Source organism: Rhinolophus hipposideros, assembly GCF_964194185.1.
Source record: "Rhinolophus hipposideros genome assembly, chromosome: 18".
NCBI classification, from domain to species: Eukaryota; Metazoa; Chordata; class Mammalia; order Chiroptera; family Rhinolophidae; genus Rhinolophus; species Rhinolophus hipposideros.
In genome coordinates this window covers 50,752,806-50,778,181 of record NC_138064.1, presented here as the reverse complement: position 1 = coordinate 50,778,181, position 25,376 = coordinate 50,752,806, and the positions used below count along the sequence as shown (strand labels likewise).

General features: G+C 40.4%; 1 protein-coding gene across 3 annotated transcripts in view; it reads right to left on the bottom strand.

Annotated features, from left to right (window-relative positions):
- SLC26A4 (solute carrier family 26 member 4) overlaps positions 1–23,490 on the bottom strand; it is a 39,338-nt gene extending 15,848 nt beyond the window's left edge. Inside the window, exons 1-14 of one of the 3 annotated variants that reach the window (XR_013995317.1) lie at positions 23,233–23,357; positions 22,338–22,504; positions 20,854–20,993; positions 19,554–19,664; positions 17,760–17,944; positions 16,953–17,117; positions 11,680–11,832; positions 11,494–11,576; positions 8,993–9,140; positions 7,936–8,049; positions 4,151–4,228; positions 3,919–4,014; positions 2,455–2,561; positions 619–688 (exon numbers count right to left, since the gene is read on the bottom strand). Coding sequence is in view for 2 of the 3 variants with exons in the window: in XM_081079261.1 (XP_080935387.1) it covers positions 619–688; positions 2,455–2,561; positions 3,919–4,014; positions 4,151–4,228; positions 7,936–8,049; positions 8,993–9,140; positions 11,494–11,576; positions 11,680–11,832; positions 16,953–17,117; positions 17,760–17,944; positions 19,554–19,664; positions 20,854–20,993; positions 22,338–22,501 (1,614 nt within the window). In the remaining variant the exon portion in view is untranslated. Of the gene's footprint in view, positions 1–618; positions 689–2,454; positions 2,562–3,918; positions 4,015–4,150; positions 4,229–7,935; positions 8,050–8,992; positions 9,141–11,493; positions 11,577–11,679; positions 11,833–16,952; positions 17,118–17,759; positions 17,945–19,553; positions 19,665–20,853; positions 20,994–22,337; positions 22,505–23,232 lie in introns of all 3 variants that reach the window. The other 2 variants (XM_081079261.1, XM_081079260.1) reach the window with 2 other exon arrangements.
- Between the last annotated feature and the right edge of the window lie 1,886 nt (positions 23,491–25,376).

Genomic DNA, 25,376 nt, shown 5'->3' with positions numbered 1-25,376 from the left:
TGTTATTTTGTTCTGGAGGTCTCTGAGGCTCTCTCTATATTTTTCTATTGAGGTATAATTGACATATGACATTATATTAGTTTCAGGTGTACAACATCATTTGATGTGTGTATATATTGCTAATGATCCTCACAAGAAGTCTAGTTAACATCTATCATATATAATTACAAATTGTTTTCTTGTAATAAGAATTTTTAAAAGCTACTCTCTTAGCAACTTTCAAATACATAATACAGTATTATTCACTATAGTCACTGCTGTACATTACAGCCATAATTAGAAATTTGTACCTTTGGACTCCCTTCACTCAGAGAAATAGAATTTGATTCAACTTCTGGAAATAATTGAATTGCCTATATTTTAAAGTGCCTCTTACTATGGTTTGACATTAAAATGACATTCAACTGGCATGGACAAAATCCCTGTAAACCAGGGATATCAGAGGGCACATTGAATTAAAAGTTTTCATGACATCCCAGTAGACTTCGGGAATTTCCTGACAGAAACCTGCCACCCCTTTGCCTATTTTGTTCCTAACCTACTAGATGTGTAATATGTGACCCCTGAAAATCCAGGGTAGCAAACCCAGTCCAGCAACTACCTTAAAAAGGCACTCACGTTTTTGTAGTCCTTGGTACTTTTGTAGATATCTGTGCTGGGGATGTTTCCAAGGCCATTCCAAGAGGGACTAAAAGAAAAATTAAGTTCAGGATTTTTTGGAACAGGCATATCTTGGAATAAAAATTTAGAAGAAATAACAGATACTAAAGAGCCCTTCACTCCGATGTTTTTTGGACTCTGTCTTTATTGCAGTTGACATTTTCCTGCAGTTAACTCTGAAATGAACAGCTGGTGTTTGTGTGGAATTGGAGGAGAAGGGGGAACCACAAGTCTTTTCTGATGGCTGGGAGAAATAATGAGCATTTTACTTTCATGTGTGCAACACCTTGTTGGCTAAACAAAGAGCTTTCACACCTGTTATATCTTATTTAAGCCCCAACCCTGCAATGTCAGCGGTATTATCCTCATTTTTACTGGTGAGTAAACTGAGGTTCAGGGAAGTTCAAAAGGCCCTAGAGGTTAAGGACAGCCCAACTGCTATCTTTAACCCACTGGTCTTCCCTACCTGGCACAAGGCCTGGAGGTCAAGGGCAGCCCAGCCTCAACCTTTAACCCATTGGCCTTGACTGCCTGGCACAGGGCCTGGAACTTATTTGTGAGTTATTGCAACTTTCTAATGAAGTATGGAGAGTCTGTGGTCATCAAGTTAGTCTCATTTTATAGAAATAAGAGCCTAGGAGAACCAGAAGTCAGTTCTTCCCATTTCCTGTTCCTGATGAAATCAAATAAATTCCACGAGTCTTCAAGTGTGACTAGGGACATATGCTAAATACAACTCCTGAAGAAAGAGTATCTGTTTGGGGCACTCTCAGCAATGTGCCCTCTGGATCAGCCGTATAATTACTGGAAATTAAATACTGTGGGGGATACTGCGTTTTGTTGGCTAAAAGCCTACTTAAACCAAGTCAGCAGTTAAAACATGCTGTCGGTTTTTGCTCGGCTGGCTGTTCTGTGCTGATTTTTTAACTTAAAGTTCAGAAACAGTCTCTCTCTGCAAAGCCCTTCTTTCCAAACCATAGCCACACAAGAAAAAAATAAACATGAGACAGGCAGAGCACAAGAGGCAGCATCTTTTTAGGACCTTGACTGAGTTACTTCACAGAAGCAAACCGGGCGCTTTGGGAGCTAGTGAGTTCTTTCCGGCCCCGGGTCTTTGCTGCTTTCACCCTGCAGATAATCTAATGATGTTTTCTTCACATAACTGTGTGGGTGTCAGGGACATGCTTTTTTGGCAAATGTGAATAAATTTTGGTTACAATTAATTGTTTTAAAGTCTCCTGCTCTGGGTTACATAAACTTCTAGGTTACTAGCTTCCAAAGAAAATGAGCTAACATATAGTCAGCAGCTATCTTGTCCCAAGCTTCGGGCCAAGTCCCTCACAGACTTCACCTCATTTTAATAAGCAACTGCAAACCAACCTCAGTCTTCTGCTGAATCCTATTATCTTTTGGTCTGACCAGGAGAGTAGGAGAATGCCAGCAGTAGAGCATGTGACTAAGTGCATAGATTTTGGGGTGAGATTCATCTGGGTTCAAATCATGGCTCTTCCACTTACTAGGTATGTGATCTTAGGGAGGTTCTTAACCTTTCTGAACTCCAATTTTCTTATCTGTAGAATGAAAGTAATAAAACCTACTCACAGTATTTTTTTTTTTTTGAAGATTAAGTAAGATAAAGTGTGGAAAGCACTATGTGCGAATTCATAGAAGTACTCAATATAGGAATTATTATGAAACGGAGTGGTTTTACTATATTTATCAAAATGGTGCAAAAAACCTCAGGGTGTGTTGTTCTAGTTAGAGGTAAGGTAACCTGGGTCTTATGTTACTCACAACTGAACTCTCAGGACCACAGTCAATAATCCAAATATGAGGCCAGCTAATAAACCGAGGTCCAGCCCCAGAATGATGGACGTTATGCACGTAAATACCCAGATAACCTAGAAAAACAAAAAAGAAATGAAAAAAAAGTATACTAATTCATCATGTACCGTCAGGTGAGAGATTACCTGTGAAACAAATAATATCGATTGTCTATAAACAAATTACAGTTGACCCTTGAACAACACAAGTTTGACCTGCGAGGGTCCACCTAGAAGTGGATTTTTTTCAGAAATACTGCAAATGTATTTTCACTTCCTTATGATTTTCTTAATAACATCTTCTTTTCTCTAGCTTACTTTATTGTAAGAATATAATATATAATACATTAACATACAAAATATGTGTTTATCAACTATGTTATTGGTAAGGCTTTGGGTAAACGGTAGACTATTAGTAGTTAAGTTTTGGGGGAGTCAAAAGTTATATGTGGAATTTCGACTGTCGAGGGGTTGGTGTCCCAACCCCCATGTTGTTCAAGGGTCAACTGCCAGCTTTTTAAAAATATTCATTTCATATTTAAGTGGAAGTGGAAACTGGCCTTCCCAATAAAGGTCAATTGTCCTACTTAAATTTTTAAAAAATTTTTGAATAGTTAGTATATTAACATAGTTTAAAATGGAACGGCTATAAAGAGTGTGCCCTGAAAAATCTTGCTTGCAGCCCTCTCTCCTCTTCACCTACTCTCAATCTCCCTCCCTACTTGGATCTTTTTTTATTCCACTCTGAATGTGTGTGTGTGTGTGTGTGTGTGTGCACGCGAGCGCACGTTTTGCCAGTATTTCTTTTTGAAATATGACTACAAAGAATGTTCTATTTTTCCATCTTTTAGTGTATTATATACACTATTCTATTCTGCTCTGGTCTCTGTTTTTCACTAAACAATTTGTCTTAGAAATTTTTCCATATCAATATATAGGAAGTTTTCTCATTTCTTTTCATCTGTTCTGGTTTAAATTAAAGCATAACTCTAAAGGATTTAACTTCCAGTTTTTATTAAGTAATTCCTCAGAACAGTTATGAAGGTTACTTTGGTAAGAATTATAATTGGCATGGGGTTTTGTATTTTGGTTTTTTGCTTTGTTTTGTTTGTCCTTCTAAATTAGTTGTTTGTTTTTGTTTGTTTGTTTGCTTGTTTCTTTTAATGTGTTTTTTTGGCTTTGGCTCTAGACATCAAGTGTATATGACTGAGCTCGAATGGGATTCCTGCTGGCAATGGGTCTTCCTGGAGCTACGCGACCTTCAAAACCATAGTTCACCAGGAAGAGTTCCAAGGTGTGGCTCATGCACACAATTCTCATTTCTGCCCTAAGGCTCCCAAAATGCAAGCAAGACTGAGGAGATAAGGGAACATAATGATATGGCAGGAAGCATATAATAACCAACTCTTATTTCAGAGAAAAATGGGTGACTTACAGCATCAATCTTATTCTGCCTCCACAGATGAGGCACGTCACACACCTGCATAAACATCCCTTTCAGGTTGGCAATTACAACAGCTGCCAAGACCGACTGCCAAGAGAGACAGAGAAGGCTGTGTTATTCAGGGGAATGGTTTTCCATGTGATGATTTATAAATCTTCTGTTATTTCTTTGGGGGCAGAGCAGGGAAATTATGCAATCAGTGTGCCGAGAAGTGGGGTTATACCTTCTGCAATGGTTCCAGCAGCTTCCCCAAGGCAACAATGGCAATCATCACAACCCCAGCCGAGAGGATGCCAGCCACCTGAAAGACACACAGCTCCCATGAACAGAGTTCTTTCTCCTCCTGTCGCCAGCTCGCCAGATGTGTGCGTCAGAGCCTGATCACGGGTACACATGATGCTTCCTGACTGCCCCCCTTCTGCTCAATGCTGTTGAGAGAAATGAGACTTCTTTGCTAACACTCTACAAAACTGAAAAACAAAACAAAGCAAAATGGCAACCATGTAGTACATAGTAGCTGTGACAGATAAATTAAAGAGAATGTGGAGACCGAGTCTGCGAAAGTAAAGCCAGTTTGACCCGGATTTCATTTGGAAATATTAGACCTGTAGTTTGGTGTCAATTTAGGACGCCAAACTTCTATTTGCCATACCAGGAAACATGGACCATCCTCTTCCCCAACAACAGACCATAGTCATGTTTTGGGGAAATGAATTCTCACAGCACATATCTGACTCCTCTGCACCACTGAATCAGCACCCATCATGGCAGTTCTGATAACACGTCCTTGAAGCACATATTGCCACTGAAGCCTCAGAGAAAAGAAGTTTACCAGTCCTACAGCAAACTCAAAATGCCACAGAAGCCCACTGAGAAGTGGGAACATGTCTCCTGCTTCCTCTAATAGATCCACAGATGCAGGCTCACAGCGTGGCCCCCCAGTAGCCCGAGTGATGACGGGCAGTAGCAGGGGTAAAGGAAGCTCCAGAAACTTGACCTTGGCGGGCAAAAGAAGCTCTCCTAAGGTCCATAGATAGGAGAGAGGCTGAGGGGTAGGGACTGTTCTCTGGTTTGATTAGATATCCAATGAATTCTCTGTTGAGACAGCTGGGCCGTGGCCAAGGTGAAGACTAGAAGCTCTGAAACAAAGGAGAGAAGGAGACAGGGAACCAGAAGCAAGTGATCAGAGAGGAAACAACAGGGAACAGTGCACTGGGCACAAATATTGCTAGTGCAAGATGTTTGAGCTAAAGGAGACAAATACAAGACTTAAGGAAATTTCACAGTCACACTCATTCACCTGACCCGGCAAATTGATCATCCACGTGCAGAGTACAGCTGGGTCAGCCTGAGGCGGTATTATGTATATGATTACTAAAAAGCTTTCTTTGTTCATCCAGACCCCTTTTCCTAGGCGATTTCTTACCTCCTAGCACCACACCTCCAGGTTCCCAGCACTTTGCTGAGCTTTCCTCTCTCTTATCTAAAAAGAAGCTCATATTCTCCCTCCCTCCTTCCTTCCTTTTTGCCAGGCAATTACTTAACTAATATTTATTGTCCATCATGAGCCACTTGCACCTCCCTGTGGATGCAGGGCTCGGAGCATTGGTGAGATATATGGCAATGTGCCTGTGGCTGGGTGGCCACTTGGTCACCAAGTATATATAATAATAAGCCTCCAATTATGCGGACTAAGGCTAATTTTCATTACTATATTAAAATCTTATAATGCTGGTTTCTGGGAAATGTTGTAGATTTCATATATATATGTATATATATATGAGCAGATTCAATCACTAGAAAATTAATTATTCTGTTAAGTGAGAGGGTAATTAGAGCAGGAGAATATGTTTGTAATCAGAATTCCTTTTTCATGAATCAGTAGGAGTCAGACAGGAGTGACAGAAAGAACGGGTCATAATGTTGAGCTCTTGTACAATCTGTTGATGTGCTAGAAACAGTTAATGTCCACTAACACTCATTCTTCCATTCATTCATTCATTCATTCATTCATTCAGCAAATATATGCTGGGTGCTTCTTCTGTGTCAGGTACAACATATGTATCATAGGTACTAAGCCACTGTTCTTATCTCGAGGAGTTAATGACTGGAACCATGAGCATTTACAAGTATGTATGTGCTAGGCCTTTACAGACATTTTCTTATTTAATCTTCACAACATTCCTATGGGTGGGTATAATTATTATGCCCATTGTATAGATGCGGAAACTGAGGCTCCAACATAAAAGAAAACATGAGAAACCACACAATAAGGGAAGACCTGCCAGTTTATTTGGTCATGAGTCCCTTAATTTCAGTCCAGGCACTAAGACTTTTAACCCCAAAACTTAGTATACATTTCAGTAATTAAATATCAAGCCATTTCTGTGCTTGTTTCATTCTTCAGTACTGAAATCCTGGCATCCTCTACTCCTAAATATAATACATGCCAGTGTGTAACAGGGGGTATCAGCTTACCAGAACACTATTATCCCCAAACCCCATGCCAAGGAGTCACTTTACATGGGCATTCTTACTGGGGCAGCCGGCCTGTGCCTCATTTGAGCCTGGAAGTTAACAGCAAGGCAGTGGACATCAGCAGTTGGGGATCTGCCTGCACCCGCTGCCTGCACCCTCTCCAGCCACGTGCCCTGGAGAGATTGTCAATGCCCCTTCACAAATGAAAGCAGCAGAAACTCTCACTACTGACAATTGCCAACCTCCCCCCACCAAAGGTCTCATTTTGGAAATCACCTCCGACCTCTTCCCCTTTTCCACAGATGTCTGGTTATGCCTCCAGCTAGAGGCTGTATTGTTTTTATTTTCTCCCTCAGAACTAGAAATGTTCTTTTTGGGGGGGAACCCTCAACTGTGAAAAGAAAAATTGTCAAAATTAAATTTAATTTTTTGTTCAATGGGAGCCAAGAAACTGGAAGAGGTTCATTCCTCCAATCCTGTCGCAAAGATCCATTATAAATGGGGAAAAAATCACGTGCGCCTTGGGACAATTAAAGCTCTCCCTGGGCAAGCCACTTTTGTAGTCAGTTTCTCAGTTACTCTCTTTTATACTTATTTGTAGTGTTTCTGCCTTAATAAAAACCCTATTTGCGAGTGTGTGTGTGTGTGTGTGTGTGTGTGGGTGAAACTATTTCCTTTGGATTTGTTCTCTTTTTTAGTGTCAATGTACTTTTTACTCTTAAATAATAGCTCTTTCTGTGTTGGGAGGAGAAAACCCTCCAGGCGTAACAGAAACACCTCCTGAGACTGCCCACATTCACTTGGTTTGGCATCTCTGACTCCACATCTGACTGACAGGATGGCCTTTGGGAATGGCCCCTGAGGTTCCTGGACAATTAAAAGAGGGGTTGTCCAGAGATTAACTGGGATGCAGATTTTTGGCGTCATCTTGTGAAGGCAACAACTTAAACCCATGTAAAAGGCAAGATCAAACCCACATTCAGAACTCTAGGGACAAAAATTTTACTCAGCAAGAAATGTCAAAATGTTACAACAAAAATGTTCTTGGCTAGCAAACCACTCTGTGGGACCAAAGACCTCTGGAGGAAGCTCCTGATCCTTGTAAAGGAAATGTAAATCGACGCTTCTCATTTTTCTGAAAATATAATAACCTCGCTAAGCCGTGAACATGCTTTCACTAGGCCTTCTCCATCTCCGGATAACAAATTGATAAGAATCAGCATTCTTCATATGACTCTTTGTCGATTGTTATTGTCCCTGGAACAGCAGGGAACTGTAGCTATCTGCCAGCTCAGCACTGACAGGAAGAGATTGGAGAATTGCTGCTTGAGAAAACCATAAATGTTGTTTAAGAGGTTTTTGGCGAGGGGCGTGAAACAAGTGGGCTCCCAGGTGGAAGCGAATGAGGAAGCACACTTCTCTTCTCTACGGCTAATTGTCCTGCTCGGTTCTTGGGCAGACGTTTCCGAGCCCCCCTCCATTCCCGATTCACTTTGCAGTAGTTGGCTATTAGCACACTGCGTTCCGTACCTGTGTCTTTCCCCCAGTGCTCTCCTGGACAGCAGTGCGGGACAGGGCGGTGGTGGCCACAAAACAGGAGAAGAACCCCGAGAAGATGTTGCTGATCCCAAAGGCAATGAATTCCTAAGGGAGAGACTGGATGACAAGGATGCTACAAATAGAACCTTTGCAGGACCCTCACCAAGCGTTTAAGGAAGAACGTTAAGAAAGCAAACTCCCAAACCCCCACGCCCCCCCCACCTGGGAGAACCCATGTAATTTTTACCATGAAAGGTGGCTGAGGGTCTTGAAAGCTGTCAGGAGTTTGAGGTCCTTATAGCCTAAAAGACGGCTCACTGCTCTCAATCGTTTTTAAGGTTGATGAGGAATAGTAACTGATCTTTTGCTAAAATGCTTGTTTCACTTCCTGGTGAGTGGCGTATCTGCTGTAGCTCTCACATAAAACATTTTTCTGCTCTCACATAAAGTGTTTTTTCTGTGGTTGAATATTTGCTATGAAGCATATTATGAGTAGGAGAACTATTATTCTGCTTGAGTACTAATCATTTAACTGCTGTAATTGCTATGCTGCCTTTTCAGAAACATACCATAACTGCAGATTTACGAGCTCACCTGGCAATGTATCACATGCCTACAAAAACTGTCCTGTGTTCATTAATTGCACAGTGAACCACCTCAGTTTAAAGGGGCCACAACTATTATTAACAATGTTTTGTTGCACTGTTTTTGCCATATTATAGCTGCTATTTAAAAAAAAATTACCAGGAGACATGGGATTACATGAAGAATTCTTATTCTGACCTAATACGTTGCCTTGAATGTTATTTATGACCTGACTGAATTAACTCTTTTAAAATTTGGATTACTTCAACTTATTTCTTAAAAAGTAAAGTGATGCACCATGCATATTTTAAAATAATTTCAAATTAACACTCACAAGAGGGAAACCAATTCAATAAAGGCTGGTGGAAGAAACCAATCTCTTCTTTAGCAGACAACAAAATCTTTCCCTTTTTTTTCTTATTTTCAGCACTACAAAACCAGTTCAGCAAAAGGGTGACCATACCTGGTTCCCATCGATGGTGTAATCATACTTGATGGCGTATACTTTTCCTACAGACACTGCAATCGCGTAAGCCACCACAGCAATGGAAAATGATGCAGTCAGCATGTTAGAAAACAAGCTTACAGGTGGCAGTGCAGGAGGCAAGAACCTAGTGAAGTTTTAAATGAAAAATGCTGTGAAGATTTGACCGTAATTCTCTTTCCCACCTCACCAAGTGCTAATCAACCCAGCCACAAGTCAAACACGGAAGTACTTGATGCAATCGAGCGAAAACATGCGAGTATGAGTGGTAGCATCTGATTTTATAATTTTAATCAGAAGTTGGTGCCATCTTGCTGGCTGATTTTTTGGTGTGTGTGCCCTGTTGAGAGCCTACCAATCAATGCAGCCTCACCTGTAGCTCTGACATGAATAAACCTGCCATCGCTGATTCTTCAGTATCATACAAGCCCATGCTATGCCCTTTCACACACTAGTATTTCTTACACAATTTCATCTTAAAGATCTTTGAATTTGAAAGATAAACCAGCTACAAAATGAGATTTACCCTGTATGAAGACATGGCAGGTCTGTTAAAGAAATAAAAAGATATAAGATGCTAAAAGAGCTACGTGGAAAATCCATTATCTTAAGAGCTATGATATTTAAAATCTTGAGTTCAAAAAATTTTAAATTTATATAATTATCAGAATGCTTTGTAGTCACAATGACTAATATATCCCAGGGATCGTGGGGTCAAACAACTACTGTTTGACAAAACATATAAAGAAAAAAAACTACAAGTGTATAATCATATGGTTGTCTCCAGATATGAAAATTTGGGGGATGACCTTTATGGACCTATATCTTGAGAACTATCCATATGGTATAATGGTAGAGGGCCTAGAAAAAAATAATCTCCCTTACCTACCTCACTTATGCCTGAAGTTCCTTTAATAGGAAACTACCCACCCACCCCTATAATTAGAGGGACATGGTAAAGTAGAATAAGATTCTTATACAAATGGAGTTATTGGGGACCAAGCAATCCTATCATATGGTATTGACCTCAGTAGGATAAAAGGAAGCTGCCAACAGGGCTTCACTTTTACTCCCTTATTGGAGGATTGAAGCGGGGACTGGATAAAAAGGTGGGCTAGCATGACCTTTCTCTTTGCTCTTCTTGCTTTCATGGTACTCACCTTTAACACTCTCCTTGCTCTTCCAATTTCTCCACACCGGACTTTCTTTTTCAGGTGTGTTGATGTCTAAAGACTTATTTCTGTGCCACCACAGGAGATCAGGCCACAAAGGCCTTTCTCGTGGCTTGTTTATAATGTCATAGGTGTGATCATAAGAATCACTTGCAGCACCTTTTAAAAATATCGATTCCCAGGCCCCTACTGTAGAAACCCTACTTTAATAGTCTAGGGTGGGAACCAGGAATCTGTATTAACAAGGGCCTCATGATTCTCACAAAAAGGTAAGTTTAAGAAACATTAGAATGGATAACATGTAAATTAAGCCCCATGTAGACAGTTGTAATTTTTCAAGTATTTTTTGAACAGCTATTAGAGGAAATCCTAAGATTAATGAAACAAAAAAGCAGCAGTTCCCTGTGGGATAAGCACTGGGACTCAACTAGCTTGAGGAGCTTCTATTAAGAACATGGAGAAACAAAGATTAGTACCAGGTCCCTCAGCTAGTGTTAAGGGAGGGAAAACTTATTGGTTATCGAGTACTTATTGGTTATCTAACAGCAGACCTAGTCATAAATGCTCTAAGTTAATGTTACAAATCTAATAAACATTTGGGGTTCTTTTTATATGCCATGCAATAAAATTACATTGTATGGACCTGGTCCACTCTGCATTTTATGAGGGATCTCATTGGTGTTTCACAGCAAGTTCAAGTTGAAGCTTCAGTAGTTGTAATTACCCTTGTTTTATAGGAGAACCCCTTCCAGGGCCACAGAACTAGATGGTAACAGAGATGGACAAAGGACCGGAGTTCTTTACTCTTCTAATTCACCAAACTACCAAACACATATAAAACTTCCCTTGCAGATTATGCATTTTATTAATAGAAACAAATGACATAATTATTACCTAAGATTGATTAAACAAAATGATGGAGAATTTCGATCAGATATCCCTGATTCCTTAAGAAGGTTCTCAATGCAAAAAATGTGACTAACCATGACTCTATTTATATATTTTATAATTATAATTATACGTATGAGCTTAAATCAGGAGTCTGGTGGTAACTACATGTCCTGCCACTTTTTAAGAAAATGAAGGACAAAGAGAGAGCTTATGGGGGCTGCTTTTAAACAAATGGCTTAAACTTGAGCTACATCCATACTGTTTATCTGATAGTTTGTACAAATGATTGTTTCTTTAATACACAAATAGGACAATTGAAACAGCATCAATGAAATGAAGCTTTTAATAAAAGGTTTCATTTAAATAGAAAGCCCTGATTTAATATATTTGTATTGCCTAAGAGGAATGCGTACTCACCCCCTTGGGATGGATTTAACAATGCCAGCATTGTAATTTTTTTCCAGGTTGGCTCCATATGAAATGGCAGTAGCAATTATTGTCTGAAATAAAACAAAAGAGGTTTAAAAAAATCTATTTGTTCTAACAATTCCTTTCTTGTCAAACTAATTAATGCTGAATTTTTAAATTACATATCCTACTTACCACAATTACTTCTATAGGAATAGGGACTGGGATTTTGTGTTTAAATCGATCATTTAATTCCTTAACTGCCATACAGATAATAATAGTGAGTAATCCAGCAATGAAATCAGCAACATTGGTGTTACCAATATTTTGAAAAATCTCAACCAGAGTCTGTGAAAAGAAAATAATTGTATATATTTCCCACATGAAAAAAATCAAATCATCATCATCAAATAGCACTTAAAATTTCATGTAAAATCATAAAAATGTGTTGACAGATACAGAGACCATTAAATACATCCAGTCTTTGATATATATGTATGTATATATATATATGTGTATATATATATATATATATATATACACATATATATATATATAAAATGATTAACTTGGAGTGGGAAAACTGTGGGTGATTTCTACTTTCTTATTTTTGTTTACCTGTAATGTTTACAATAAAAATAAGATCTCTTAAAAGAAAAATTATATCATTATATATACTGTATTTTACTTGCAGAAGAACTTTAAAAGTTTATATCTTAAAGTGGTTTTACAGGTGTTATTAAGTGGCCTAATCTTTACCATGTTGATATGGTATTATTGAGATGAAAGGCTAATGAACCAAAAAGTCCCAGTTAGCCAGAGTTTTAGGTAAAGCTCTTTCCTAAACCTGAATGATACAGGTGGTACTAAAAATATCTAAAATACTTCATATAGAGATACAGATGGACTGATCTATTCCTTATGGGTAAGAAAATCTATTGAATTGATATATATGTCAAATATAAAATTTTGAAAGTTAATTTCATACTGACTTCAGACTTGAACTAAGATGACGTAAATAAAAGTAACTCTTTCTTCAAGTGGAGAGACAAGCCAGCTCAAGAAAAACTAATTTTGTTTTGTAAATAGGAGGTTTCTGGGAATAGAGAGATATTATTAGCAAGGGAGAATCCCAGGGAAAAACACTAATATCTTTGTTACAGCAATCTCAGTCCTGAAGAAGACATGATTTAAGTGAAAGTCACTTTTCTTTGAATGAGTCTTTTTATAGATATATTTTTATGTGAAGATAAAGGAATGAAGCATGTTATAGTTTATAACTTGTGTCTTACTTATTTTTATAAATGAACTATACTTAAAATAATTACAATGACAATCTGATAACACTTATGTATAATGAACATTAAGTAATCTGGAGTCATTTTGCCAGCACCCTCCACTCTCTGGATTACATTCAAGAGTAAGGGAAAGAGGGAAGAAGTTTAGTGCGAGCAGAGTACATTCCACTAAGCTCTTGAACTAGAGTGCAAGCATTTGACGTGGAGGAAGCCTCCTGCCCCTTCATTCAGAAAGTATTTTTACTCTTGCTTTAAACTCAATCCCAACAAGTCTACAATGTCTGCTTCCCAGAGTCAGTAAAAATTGCTAGAGGAGCATACACTGATAGTAACAAAATGAGACAAGTGATAGCAGATTGAAGAAAAAAAAAAGAAAACTACCATAGGCAGACACAGAAAATCAAGAACTCAGGGCACCTATGTACCACAGGCATAAACAACCCTACATAGTTCAGAATCCTAAAGCTATTGCTCTCTGGCCCCTTACATAGTCAATTTTCTGATAATGATCTTCATTAATTCATGAGCTAGAGATAATATTTTGATTGTCTGTACAATAAAGGTTTACTTTCAACTCAAGATGGTAAAATTGAAACTTAAAAACAGAATAATTATCCCAATCATAAAAACATTTTCACCTTACAAAAGTGATCACTACCAGAGTCCCATTTAATCAAAAAGAAACACTTAGACCTTCAAATAAAAAGCACCTTTGATGTATTAACAATGTAATATGAGTTCCAAAAAATAAAATCACTCTATATTAGACAATTTCATAAAATAAGGCATCTGAGTATATTAGTTCCTATATATTGAGTAATCATTCAGGATCTCTTATGAAAAGTTCTACGATAGTTTAACCTACGTGGAAATAAAACTCACCTATATAAAGTGAAGTAGTCAGATTGTACTCAAAGGTATAGAAATAGATTTAGACTCTAAGAAGACACTGAAAATTAGTTCTAATTTAGTTTACTACTAAAATATGTTTAAATGTGGATACACATATAATTCCACATCCAGCCTAGATTCTGAATAGTCCAAATCATGATAATGAGCTTTTCAGTAATGGATAATATTTTACTATATTTTCTACCATTCCTGGAGAATTTTAGGACCATTTCATTTAGATAATTTCTTCATTCTTACACAGCATTACTTGGGTATATAAAGTCATAAGTGAAAAATTGTCCCTGATATTATATAAAGTCACAAGTGAAAAATTGTCCCTGATATTATGTATGAGGAAATTTATCAGTTAACTTTTGGAGCCAAATTTATTTTACTTCATCTTATCTCTATGAATATAACTGGACCTTCGTAACCACCTCTTGCTGTCAGGCATCTCCTGCTATTGGAACTTTTGTGTAAATAAAGTGCTACCTTATTATAATGGCTTAAATTTTACATACTGACATAGATTCAAAGTAATGAATCTGATCAAGCTTAGCGGTGGCTTTCAAAACTCTACCAGCTGGGTAGAACTTTTCAATGCTGTCTTCCTTTGTTAAGGCAAGAAATAGGGCAGGTAGCATCGATTTAGTAAGCATGAGGAAAGGCTTCCCTTATCTATTGAGGCAAACCATTCAAAATGAATGGTAGGAAAACTCTTGGACAAACCATGTGATTTACTTAGATAGGTAAGCAGCTACGTGGTAGCATGAAGAGGATTACTAATTCTAATTCTGCCAAACACTCTCATTCTCCTTTCTGCATCCTATACCCAGCATCTCTGGCATTTGTGAATTAATGTTTTTATTTTTCTCTCTTTCCCACTATTCCTCCCTTCTTTTTTTTGTGTTCATTATTTCCTTTTATTGGCGGTGGGGGTCAATCCAAAGTATACTTTTCTAACAAAAGGACTGTTAAGTTAGCTACATTCCAGGGAAAGCATTTTACAGAAAAGCTCATGGTCTTTCCTGGAGGAATCCACTATCGCTCTGCATTTGTTGAAGGATTCTTTCATGAATGACTGCAACTGGTGATGGCATAAGCAAAACTCTCTATTCAGGCACTGAGTGGCTCATTCCACCCTTCTGCAATCATTCCAAATCTGCTGATTCTGTCTTCTCAGAAGAGGAAGCTCATAGTCACATGACAAAGGGCTAACTGAAATATCTTCATCCAACTTCCCTGGGCTGGGAGGAATTTCTTGCAAAATTCTAAGACACATTGTAACCTGAGACTTCAAGAATCATTTCCAACCAAACATGTCACATAATGACTGTGTGTGGTTTAAAACTTTTTTTGACCTTGTTCTAGTGTTTCATGGTTAATTTCGTCCCTGTTGATAGTGCGATCATGGGCAGCAAACGTCATCTTACACATAGTCCTAGGAGACCAGAAGAACTATTTCAGTCCCCCATCCACAGAGGCCCAGCAACGGCCAGGTTAACCACTGGCCTAGGCCTCCTGTGATCTGTGTGGAGGCAGACCCAGCAGTGTTCACACACAGAGGTGAGTACACTCAGTAGGGGGTATCTTGGTGGATTCAGAGATCAGTGGGTTTCTATAGGGAAAGCAGTTCCTGGCATATGGTAGGCTGTCAATAAATACTTATTGAATAGATTGATTGAATGAATGACAATAAAGGAAAAAAATGAATGGTTGATGGGGAAAGTGTGAAAGCAAGAAAAAGCAAGCTGTGTCAGTGACTGCAAAAGTGAGAGCCTGTCAGAAAAAGACAGGCAGAAGGTTTGAAAGTGAATCAAGGACTTGGTAGGGGAAAAAAAGCAACAATAACAAAAATAATGCTGAATCAAAAAACAGCCTGTGCTAATGTCTTCTAACAGACTACATGCCTGGGAAGTGAACAGTAAGCTAGATGATACCTGTTCATCATAATGAAAATAATAACATTACTATGAGTTCCTATTATGTGCCAGATATTGTGCTAAGTGCTATACACAATTTTTATTTTTAATCCTCACAACACGAAAAGGCAGCTACTATTTATGATCCCCATTTTACAGTATAGGACGCTGAGGCTTAGGAAAATATAACATACCCCAATCACATCAGTAGTAAGTGCTGGAACCAAGACTACAACTCAAGCCTGTTGAAGGTCAAAGTCCATGATCTTAGTTTCTGTGTTACACTGCCTCCTCTACCGTATAGTACCTGGTCTGTAAAAGGCACTCAGTAATGTGTGTGGAATGGATGGAGTAATGTGGGATTATGACACTGCTGTGAAATTGAGCAAATTCCTAACCACCTCACTAATTTTTAGATATTTATGCATGGCCTTACATTGTGTTAGAAGCTAATAGGTAGATCATTAAAAGACTCCATTCTTAATGTTGGTGCATTATTTTTGCATAGCATTATTCCCCCCAAGCTGGGGTGACATCATGTTACTATTATTACCACTTTTCAACCATCAATAACATGCTTTATATAGAACAGATATTTAGATCCAAGAATTTTTAAAATCGAATTAGTGAGATCTACATCTTTCTTTTGCATCTCTTTTGCATGGTTGAATCATCTCTGAATCTAATGTTCTTTTTCATCTATAATTGCTGAGACATTTACATTATACATTTTGTGGGCTCTCAGAGTTAGAAAGGGCTTTAGATGTACATGCCCAATTATTTCATTTTACAGATAAAAAGAAAAGAAGCCTTGAGATGTGAAATAATAATTTCAACATAAGTACTTTCATTGAGTACTTGTTCTATGCCAGCCTCTGGGCCAAAGTGCTTCTCACCTATCCTTATTTAACTTAGTTGGTAGATGCTATTACCAACTCCATTTTGCTTATATGACTAGTAAATAGTAGAGTCAGGATTTGAACCTAGGTCACTGAGCTCCAAATCTGAGCTTTTAGCCACTATCCTACAGTGTGTGCCTAACGCCAGAGGCAAAGCTGAAACTGGAACTCAAGTCTGTTGTATTCCAGTCTTAGCTTCATGATACCACTTTGTTTTCATTAATATTTTTAAGTGCAGTGACACTTCTTAAACCATTTTGATCAGGTGAGAACAATGATTTGCAAAATCTGTCTTCTTTGATGCTCCTCCTGATTGTGTTGCTTCTTTCAGAGAAGAATGATTTCAGTGACTCCCAAAGTGTGGCACAGAGGAGCGCAGGTTCTCCAGACTCAAGTTAAAGAGGAAAAAGATACACTGTTCCTAGTGAGTCATCTATACAGGAAGAAGCGACACTTACATAGATAATGGACAGAACTCCATTATAATTTTTGGTCGACACGTTGAGGATGATCTTTAGCTGTGAGACCAACACTTGGAAGGCAGCAGCTGTTGTGAATCCGCCAATCAAAGGATCTGCCAAGTACCTCACAATGAATCCAATCTGCAAACCTCCAAATACCAACTAGGACAAGAAGAAGGAAGGAAAAATGAAATGTTTGCCTAAGAGAAGAACCTAGTCTCTTGAACTATTAACAAATTAAATTTAACACCAATTTAAACTCTGATAGCCTGCCTATAACACAAAAATAATTGCAGGAAACAAATTTGAATTTCTTAATGCCCTACCTCTCCCCTCCATCACTCTAAATTTGAAAACCATGTATAATATGAACCTTGAAGTATTTCTAAATATGTAGTAAGAAAAGCAAAAAATCATGTAGCTTGTTTCTGTAACTTTTGCAAAGATAACAAGAAAGTAGTTATTATGACTACCGGACTGATGACTATTGGACTGAAAATTATAAACATTGTTTAAATTAACGTCACTATGCTTCGTTATCTGTACCAATAAAATATCTTCCTTCTATTGATCTAATTGTTTCCCTTCCCCTTCTCATAAATACCCATTGCCTTTGTCTCCTAATTGAAACATTATCTGGGCTTCTTCTGCCTGAATCAATGCTTCCTGAATAGCTATTCTTATTGATCTCAATAAATGATTGTTGCCTCTCTCTTTGAAAGGCCTTCTATTTTTAGCTTAGCACCAGCTAGTTATTTCAAATAAAAATCATACCAATCTATATTTCACTTGTAAGTCCATTACCTGTATAATTCCAACCAAAAGAGTGAGTGTGCTCGCAATCAGTACTCTTTCTGCATCTCTAGCCGCACTGTCTATCATGGTAGCGTTTGGTGCAGTTCCATTACTGTTGGGTATGAGAAAGTTTTCATCTGGGGCCAGGGTCAGAACAACAGAACCCACCATTAAACTGACCACTGGGAAAGGTCCTGGAGAAAAAAAAGTCTCCATCAATTAATAATTTTTAACCACAAATGTTTAGGTACAACATGCATCTACATAGGATTAGAAAGATGTACGAGATAATTAGCTCTGATTGGGAGCTAATCTGATATTGTTGGTTTACAAAAGAAGCTAAAAAGCAAATGTTTCAAGGCATTCATGACCCAGAAACGTGCAAGAGAGACACATAGGCAGGTAATCATAATGCAGCATTCAAGATGCTTTGTAAGTACACTGAAAGGGTGTCTAATCTATCCTTGTGTGATCTTCCTGTGTTTGAGGATGGGGCCAAGCTGTCAGGACAGGTTTCCTGGCAGAGGGGGCCTACATGCTGAGTCCTTACTTATTCCATCTTATTTTTATTCCACAGAAGCTCATTTCCAATGTCTTAATCTCTGTGGAGCTGAGTACCTTGATCAATATCACAGGTTTCAAATTAGGATAAAGAAACATCAAAGGGTGTGTAAAGTTTCTCTTTCCAAGACAAATTAGTTTTTCATATTAAATACCGGTCTGTAAGAGTCTATGTTTAAAAAGTACTCCTTTTCTTCCAACAATTGATCTATTTATTACTGGTATGTTTATCCATGATGATGATGATTCTGTCCTTGAACCATGGAAGGCTTTAACAATTAGGAGGGCTCAGTACCAAAATCCAGTGACCTGGAATGTCTAAATGTATAGAATACTAAAAAGAAAAAATCAGCTTATATGTTCCTCACCTGGTCAAGCATTTGATACTGAACAATTCTCCCAAATGAGGAAGCTCTTTCAATCAATAAAAATTCTTCCTGCCCTCCTTCCACAAACAAGGCAATATGCCAGATACTGGGGGAAATACAACTAAGGACAAGCGTATGGATTGGGGATGTGGTGGACAGTTGTGTTTGTTTCAAGAAAATTGTCCAGGTAGGCGTGTCTAGTCAGCAGATGGATGTAGGCGCAAAATAATCTCAAGTATAAATGTCAATGTTGCAAAATAGCATTTAAAATATGTATTTACCAGCACATTCCAGCAAAAGAGAATTCAAATTTTAGAAACAGCAGGAAATAAACCTATTTTGAGAAGGAAAGTCAAGCTTAGTCTCTAAGTTGTTTTGGCACAATTTTGCCAGTCTTCCAATCTTAGTGACTTAAAATAAGTATGCTCTGTAATGAAAAAATGAATATGTATTTGATGAATGCAACTTAGTAAATACTGAGTTAACCTGGTAAAACAGTAGGTTCAAAGACCTCTCGAAGTTTTCCTTGTCATATTTTGTTTTGAAAGAGAACACTTTCTAAATATGAAGTCAAATTTACTACATTTTAAAAAATCAAGCCATGCTTAAATTTAAGGTAGCTATAATTTTAACAATTTTTCAATTTCTCCACTACATGAAAAAAAAAGGCCTTAAATGTAAAGCTAACAAAAGGCATAGTATTTTGAAAACCAAGAACCATTTTTGCATCTTTGAATAGAAAAAGCAGGCAAAGTACTGAAGCCCTTGGAAATATCCCTGGAAAACGTTAACAAAGATGAAAGCATAATACACATTATATGGCCACAACACATTAAACATAAATAATAGAATTGTAGTAAATGCTTATAATTACCAACTGAGATGTGTCTTGATGTTCCAAAGATAAAGTATGTCAGGATAGGGAAAAAAGCAGAGTAGAGACCATATCCAACAGGAACCGCAGCTAGTAGAGCATACGCCATGCCTAAAAGTACATCCAGAATGACTGAATTGGCAAACGAAAATTATGGTATATTTCTACTGTATAAAGAAAGGCCTTTTCACAATATCCTAAATTTGCAGCTTGTCCTGTGTGGTTTCTTTATTTTACATACAGTCTGAGGATGTGCTGGGATATGGAACATAATTCAGATCTGCTGAGATAATGATTGAATCTACAGGCATCACTTGCTTTAAATGAATTGACTCAACTGGTTAGTTATTCAATCATTCACTGGTCACAGGAGTGGAAATAAGTCAGTTGTTGATTAAAATCGTCGTCAATTCAGTCCAAAAGCTTATGCCAGCTTTGCATGTGGGTGGTTTCATCTGATTCAGTGTTTCTCTGTCTGAGAGATGCACTGATTATTGCACTGCTTTTTCTCCTTTCTTGTTGGAGAACAGAAATTAGATCCAAACAAGAAAAAATATGACAATTGTACATAAAGGCATGTAGGACAACTCCACAGGGCTCTCCACCAGGTCAATACACACCAATGCCCAACTAACTAGGCAAAAGATTTTCAAGATGCTCATGGAAATATGGTATAAAGCCAGTTTAGAATAGTAATAACCACCTATGTTGGGACACTTTGCCAGAGATTAAAGTAAGGGGATGGATTCAAAAGGAGTGGGGAGCAGAATAGAAAAAACACTTATGTGTAGTCCAGGCTAAAATACTTCCTTCACTTTCCCTCAAGCCAATTTCAAACTGCAGGTCAAGACCCTGTGTGGGATGTAAAGTAATTTAATGGGCTGCAATTATCATTTAAAAAAATATATAAGCAGAAGAGAAAATATCAGAATATATTACTTGTAGTGAGGGTAAATTTTAGCTCACAAGACTTGAGATATGTGTGTACTGATTATGATGTAATACATATTTCTTACTATGAGGTGTGGTCAGTAAAAGTTAAGAAGCCACTGCTTAGGTAAATAGGGCTCTAGTTGGAGCCATACAGCTAGAAAAGCAACATCGTTTCCCAGGAAGAGAACTCCAAGGGAGAGGAGAAAAAAAGAGGCCATTTTCTCCACTGAAGGGCTCTAGAGAAAAGGTGAGGTCTTGAAGGGTGAGGAAGCATTTGGTGCAGACCCATGCGAGCCTGGGGGAAGTCATGAACTGCTGCTGGAAACTGATTCTCAAACACTTGAGAGCCAATCCACCAACACCTTACCTTGCAGTGTACCCACTAGCCCAGTGCTAACTCCTGAAATGATGTCACTAAGCAGCCATTCCTTGATTCGGTATTTGGGGAGCCAGTCCAAGATGGGCAGGATAGTCTTCAGCACACCAAGGGCTCTCTTTCTTGAACAACTGTCAAAAGGCAAGATACCTGGGTTTCCAATCTAATCTCAAGAGAAATCACAAAGAATGAGAATTTCATGGACAATATACTAACACTGAAGGGTTTACCATGCTTTTGCCAAAAACTCTTTTAAATGCGCTTTTAAATTTATCTACTCTTCAATGCACTGCACTAGAAAACATAGGATTAAGTGTGTTCCCGCCCTTCTTAATCCTCTGATAAAAATCCCTACACAAGAACCCATTTTCTGTACAGTCTTACATTGATCAATGTCTCTAAGTAGAGATTATTAGAGACTCTAAATAGAGATTAATTTTCAGACTTCTACCACCAGGCGCCTTGGTCTACCTTTTCTCTTTTTCTTTTAAGAAAAATAAACACATTCTGTATATTTTGGCAGTCCAAACTTGGAGCCAGTTTTTATAAAACTCAACATGGTGAATGTACACCTTGTTGCCCTTGCTAGTTAGTATTTTTCAAATCCATCAACTAATAGATAAGAGAAAAATATTAACAGTAGGTGAACACTCTTTGACTCCGGATTCAAAAAAATATTTTTTAAATTATATCTGAGACAATTGGAAATTTTCACGCTGGCATTTTTTGGTACTAAAGAATTATTTTATTTTTAAATAAAATAAAATAAAGTGTGACGATGGAATTATGATCATATTTTTTAAAATAGTCTCTACAGATATATGTTGAGTAGATGGTCATTGACGCTGGTAGATGGACAAAAACATGGAGAAGAGGGTTCATTATACTACTACCGGTATGTCTACTTTTGTATGTATTTGAAATGTTCTATAATAAAAGTATTTTTAAAAGAAAGAACATCTGGCAGTTCTTGGTTCTCCAGTTCTCTTTGTGACACCTAATTACAGGAGGCCCGTTTGCATTTAGAGACTGACGGGGGTTCTCCTGGTGCTCCTGATGGGACACGGCGAAGCTCGCTGCTCTCTCCCGGTTCTGGCTGTGTTCCGCCTCGGAATGGCATCCTGCCTACAGGAGCTTGGGGCTGTCAAGGACTCCTGGTCAGGTGATGGGTTTCCCCATCGTCTCTTTTTAATCGAGCCTCTTTCTTTCCCGTTCTGCTCAGCCTGGCCGTCCCGAGGGGGCAGTCGGGGCCCCCCCAGGGCGTACCTCCTGCGCTTCCCGCGTCTCCAAGAGGAAAGAAAGAGACGGGGCTTCCCGAACACACTCTCCCCAAAGATAAATTCTGAGACTGGAGTCGACTTCTGGCGGAGAACGAGGGAGCCCCCTCCCACCAGGAAGGACGTGTCGCGCACAGCTGAGCCCGAGGCCGGAGCCTGGCGCCCGAAACCCACGCGTCCCGCTGCGCCGGCCGCTACCTGCAGCGCGTGGCCAGGCGGTCCCGCAGCGTGGGGCGCTCCCGCAGGCGCCGCTCGTACTGCTGCTGGAAGGCGTGCTCGCTGTACACCCGCCGCGACACCACGTAGCCGCCGCTGTACTCGCAGGGCTGCGGCGGCTCCGACCTGCTGCCCGGCGCTTCCATCCTCTTCCAGGAGGAGGACGACGAGAACGGAGGCGATGAGCGAGGAGGGAGAAGAGGTCGTGAAGTGGGGCCGGGAGTGGCAGCCGCCCGTGAGCCGCCTCCCGGCCCCACGCGTGGCAGAGACCCCGCAGAGCCTGGTCCGCTTGCGGCCGCCCTGGGCGCTCGGGACCGGCCGCCCGGGGCGAGCACCGGCACCGGCAGGGGGGCACCTGAGGACCTCCAGGCCCCGTGGCCGGTACCTGCTCCCCGGGGCTCCCGGACTGCAAGCAGTGAGTCCCGCGTTGGGGGCTTCGGGAGCTCGACCCGGCGGCCAGCGGCGGGCAGCCAGGGCGCTGTCCGCGTCCTGAAATCTCCCCGAACCTGGGCTGGGCCCCGGGGCGCTGGCGGGGCTGCGGGCACCTGGTGAGCGTCGCCCCCTCTCCGCGTCCCACGTAGGACGCAGCCCCAGGCGCGCACCGGGCAGAAGCACCGGCCCGAGGTCAGAGCCTCAGGCTGCGCTCCCGGGTCCGAGGCCGCGCGCGCACAAGGCGCATTCCGGACGCGGGGCGCAGATCTCGCCCCCGCCTGCTCTCCTAGCTTCCTTCTCACTCTCAGCTGCTCAGAGAGAAGGCTGTCCTGCCCGCTGCCCGCCCGCTCCAGCCCCACACCAGTCCCGTCCTCAACCAGCGAGGTCTCCCCAGGAGACGGGCCAGGGGGAGGCGGCGTGAGCGCACCTCCAGGGGCGACCTCACCTGCTGCGGCTCCGCCGGTGCCCCGCCCGGAATGCCCCCGGGACGGCCGTCCGCTGCCTTTATAGCGCTCGCAGAAGGCAGGGACGCATTTTATTTATGGAGCAACAGAGACACCTAAGTTCAAAAGAGGGACACACAGGCAGCGATCTTTCTCCACCTATCCTACCGAGAAAGAAATCCTACCTACCCCTCCCGCATTCTTTCTCTTTCCCGAACGGGGAAGGCTGGGAATCTTACTGGCTGTCACTCGCTGCGCCACCGGCTAATCACTCCCCTCCCCCACACTCCCCTTACCCTCCCCCCTCCCGATTACTAGGGCAGGCTGCGAAGCCAGGGGCGGGACAGCACCTGGGGAACTCGTTACAGAAGTGCAGAGGCCGGCCGAGAAGAGGTCAGCGAGTGCTGGGAACGCCGACCTCGTCCGGATTGTGTGAATCAGGAGCTCCAGTCTGGCTCTCAGCCCTCGTACCAGGTGGGGAGGAGGAAAGAAAGGAGCAGTGGCTAGTCTAGGCTTTAAGAAGGCTTTGGATTTGTAGAAAGTCTTTCTTTAGGAGTACCTAGTGGGTGGTGGTTATAGAGCTCATAATTTATTCATAAATTTTAGATACATAGTTTGTTCTCGTTCTCTCCTCTCTCTCTCTCTCTCTCTCTCTCTCTCTCTCTCTCTCTCTCTCTCTCTCTCTCACTCTCTCTCTCTCTCCTCATTTCACAATCAATATCAAGTGTCCGCGTGGCACCTTTTCTTACCTGACTGATTCTCCGGTTCTTTCTTCTCATTTATCTGGACAATCAAGGAGGGAATAAGCTGAACTCGACAGGAATGTAGACCAGGAGGAAGTGAGGGGATCAGAGCGCTCCTGCCCTCAGTGTTTGGTCCTCCGCTGGGATGCGTCGTGCTGCAACTGCCGAGTGCAGGTTAAGTGAGGGAGGACGACGACTTTAGGGAACGAGATGGTTCTCTCCTGATCATCGGTATTCGGAAGTAAATGTCAAAGAGCCTCCGAAATATGGACCTTCTGGACACCAGCCTTTAGTTCCCCCCCCCACCCCCCCACCCCCGCTGGAAAATACAGACCATGACAATTCTGTGAGCGCCCAGAAACAGAAGTCATCTCCGGAGAACCCGAGTATGAAATTGTATTCCATAGAGTGCAAGGATGTGCATTTTTCTGAGGAATGAATGAGTCAAAAGATTTCAACAGATTTTCAAAAGTTTTCTTGACCTAATAAAGTTATAAACCCTTGAAAATAGGACCAAGAAAATCCAAGTCACTACAGGTGTATAAGAATTAAGAACCAATGGTTCCCCTGGAGACATTTGGCAATATCTAGAGACATTTGCTGTTGTCATGCCTGGGGGGTTGTTACTGAGACCTAGAGGACAGAGGCCAGGGTGGCTGCTAAAGAGCCCACGATGAGATGAAGTTCGCAGTCCTTCTAAGATTCTGTATGTTATTCAAAAGGTACATTTATTAATACATTGCTATGTGCACTGAACATGAATTTCTCTCCATATATTTGTGGAGATATATATCTTGATGACATGTATTTTCCACAAGTGGCATTGGTAGGTGTGAAACTCAACTACATCAACTTCACTGAAATAGAGGAAAGGATGTTTCAAGCAGATTCAGAATGCACCCATTGTGTACTATCACACAGGTCTTTAAGGCCCAGTTAAATCACTTCTCCTCCATGAACATTCCCTGATGTCCTCAGTCAGAATTAACCCAGTTCCTTTTCTGGATTCTTTTGGCACCTTATCTGATCCTCTCTTATGGGGCCTTTCTCTATCCACCTCAGTATCATAGTTTTGTTTACATACAAGTCTTATCTCCCTCACTAGTCAAAAACTTTGTGAGGGCAAACACTGGGACCCCTTCCAACCATCATCTTCTATAGTTTTCTAACAGTATCTATAGCCCAAGCTTTCTTTAAAAAAAACAACAAGAAAACAACAACACTAAAACTAAAATACATGACATATTGATCTACAAATTTTCTTAATTAAGGCTATGTCACACATCTTTCCAGATTTATGAAGAATACATATGGATTTTTCTTAACTTTGTCAATAGCTGTTTAGGACCTCATGCTATCACCTCATTCATACAGAGTTCCACGGTAACTCACCTAGACAACTC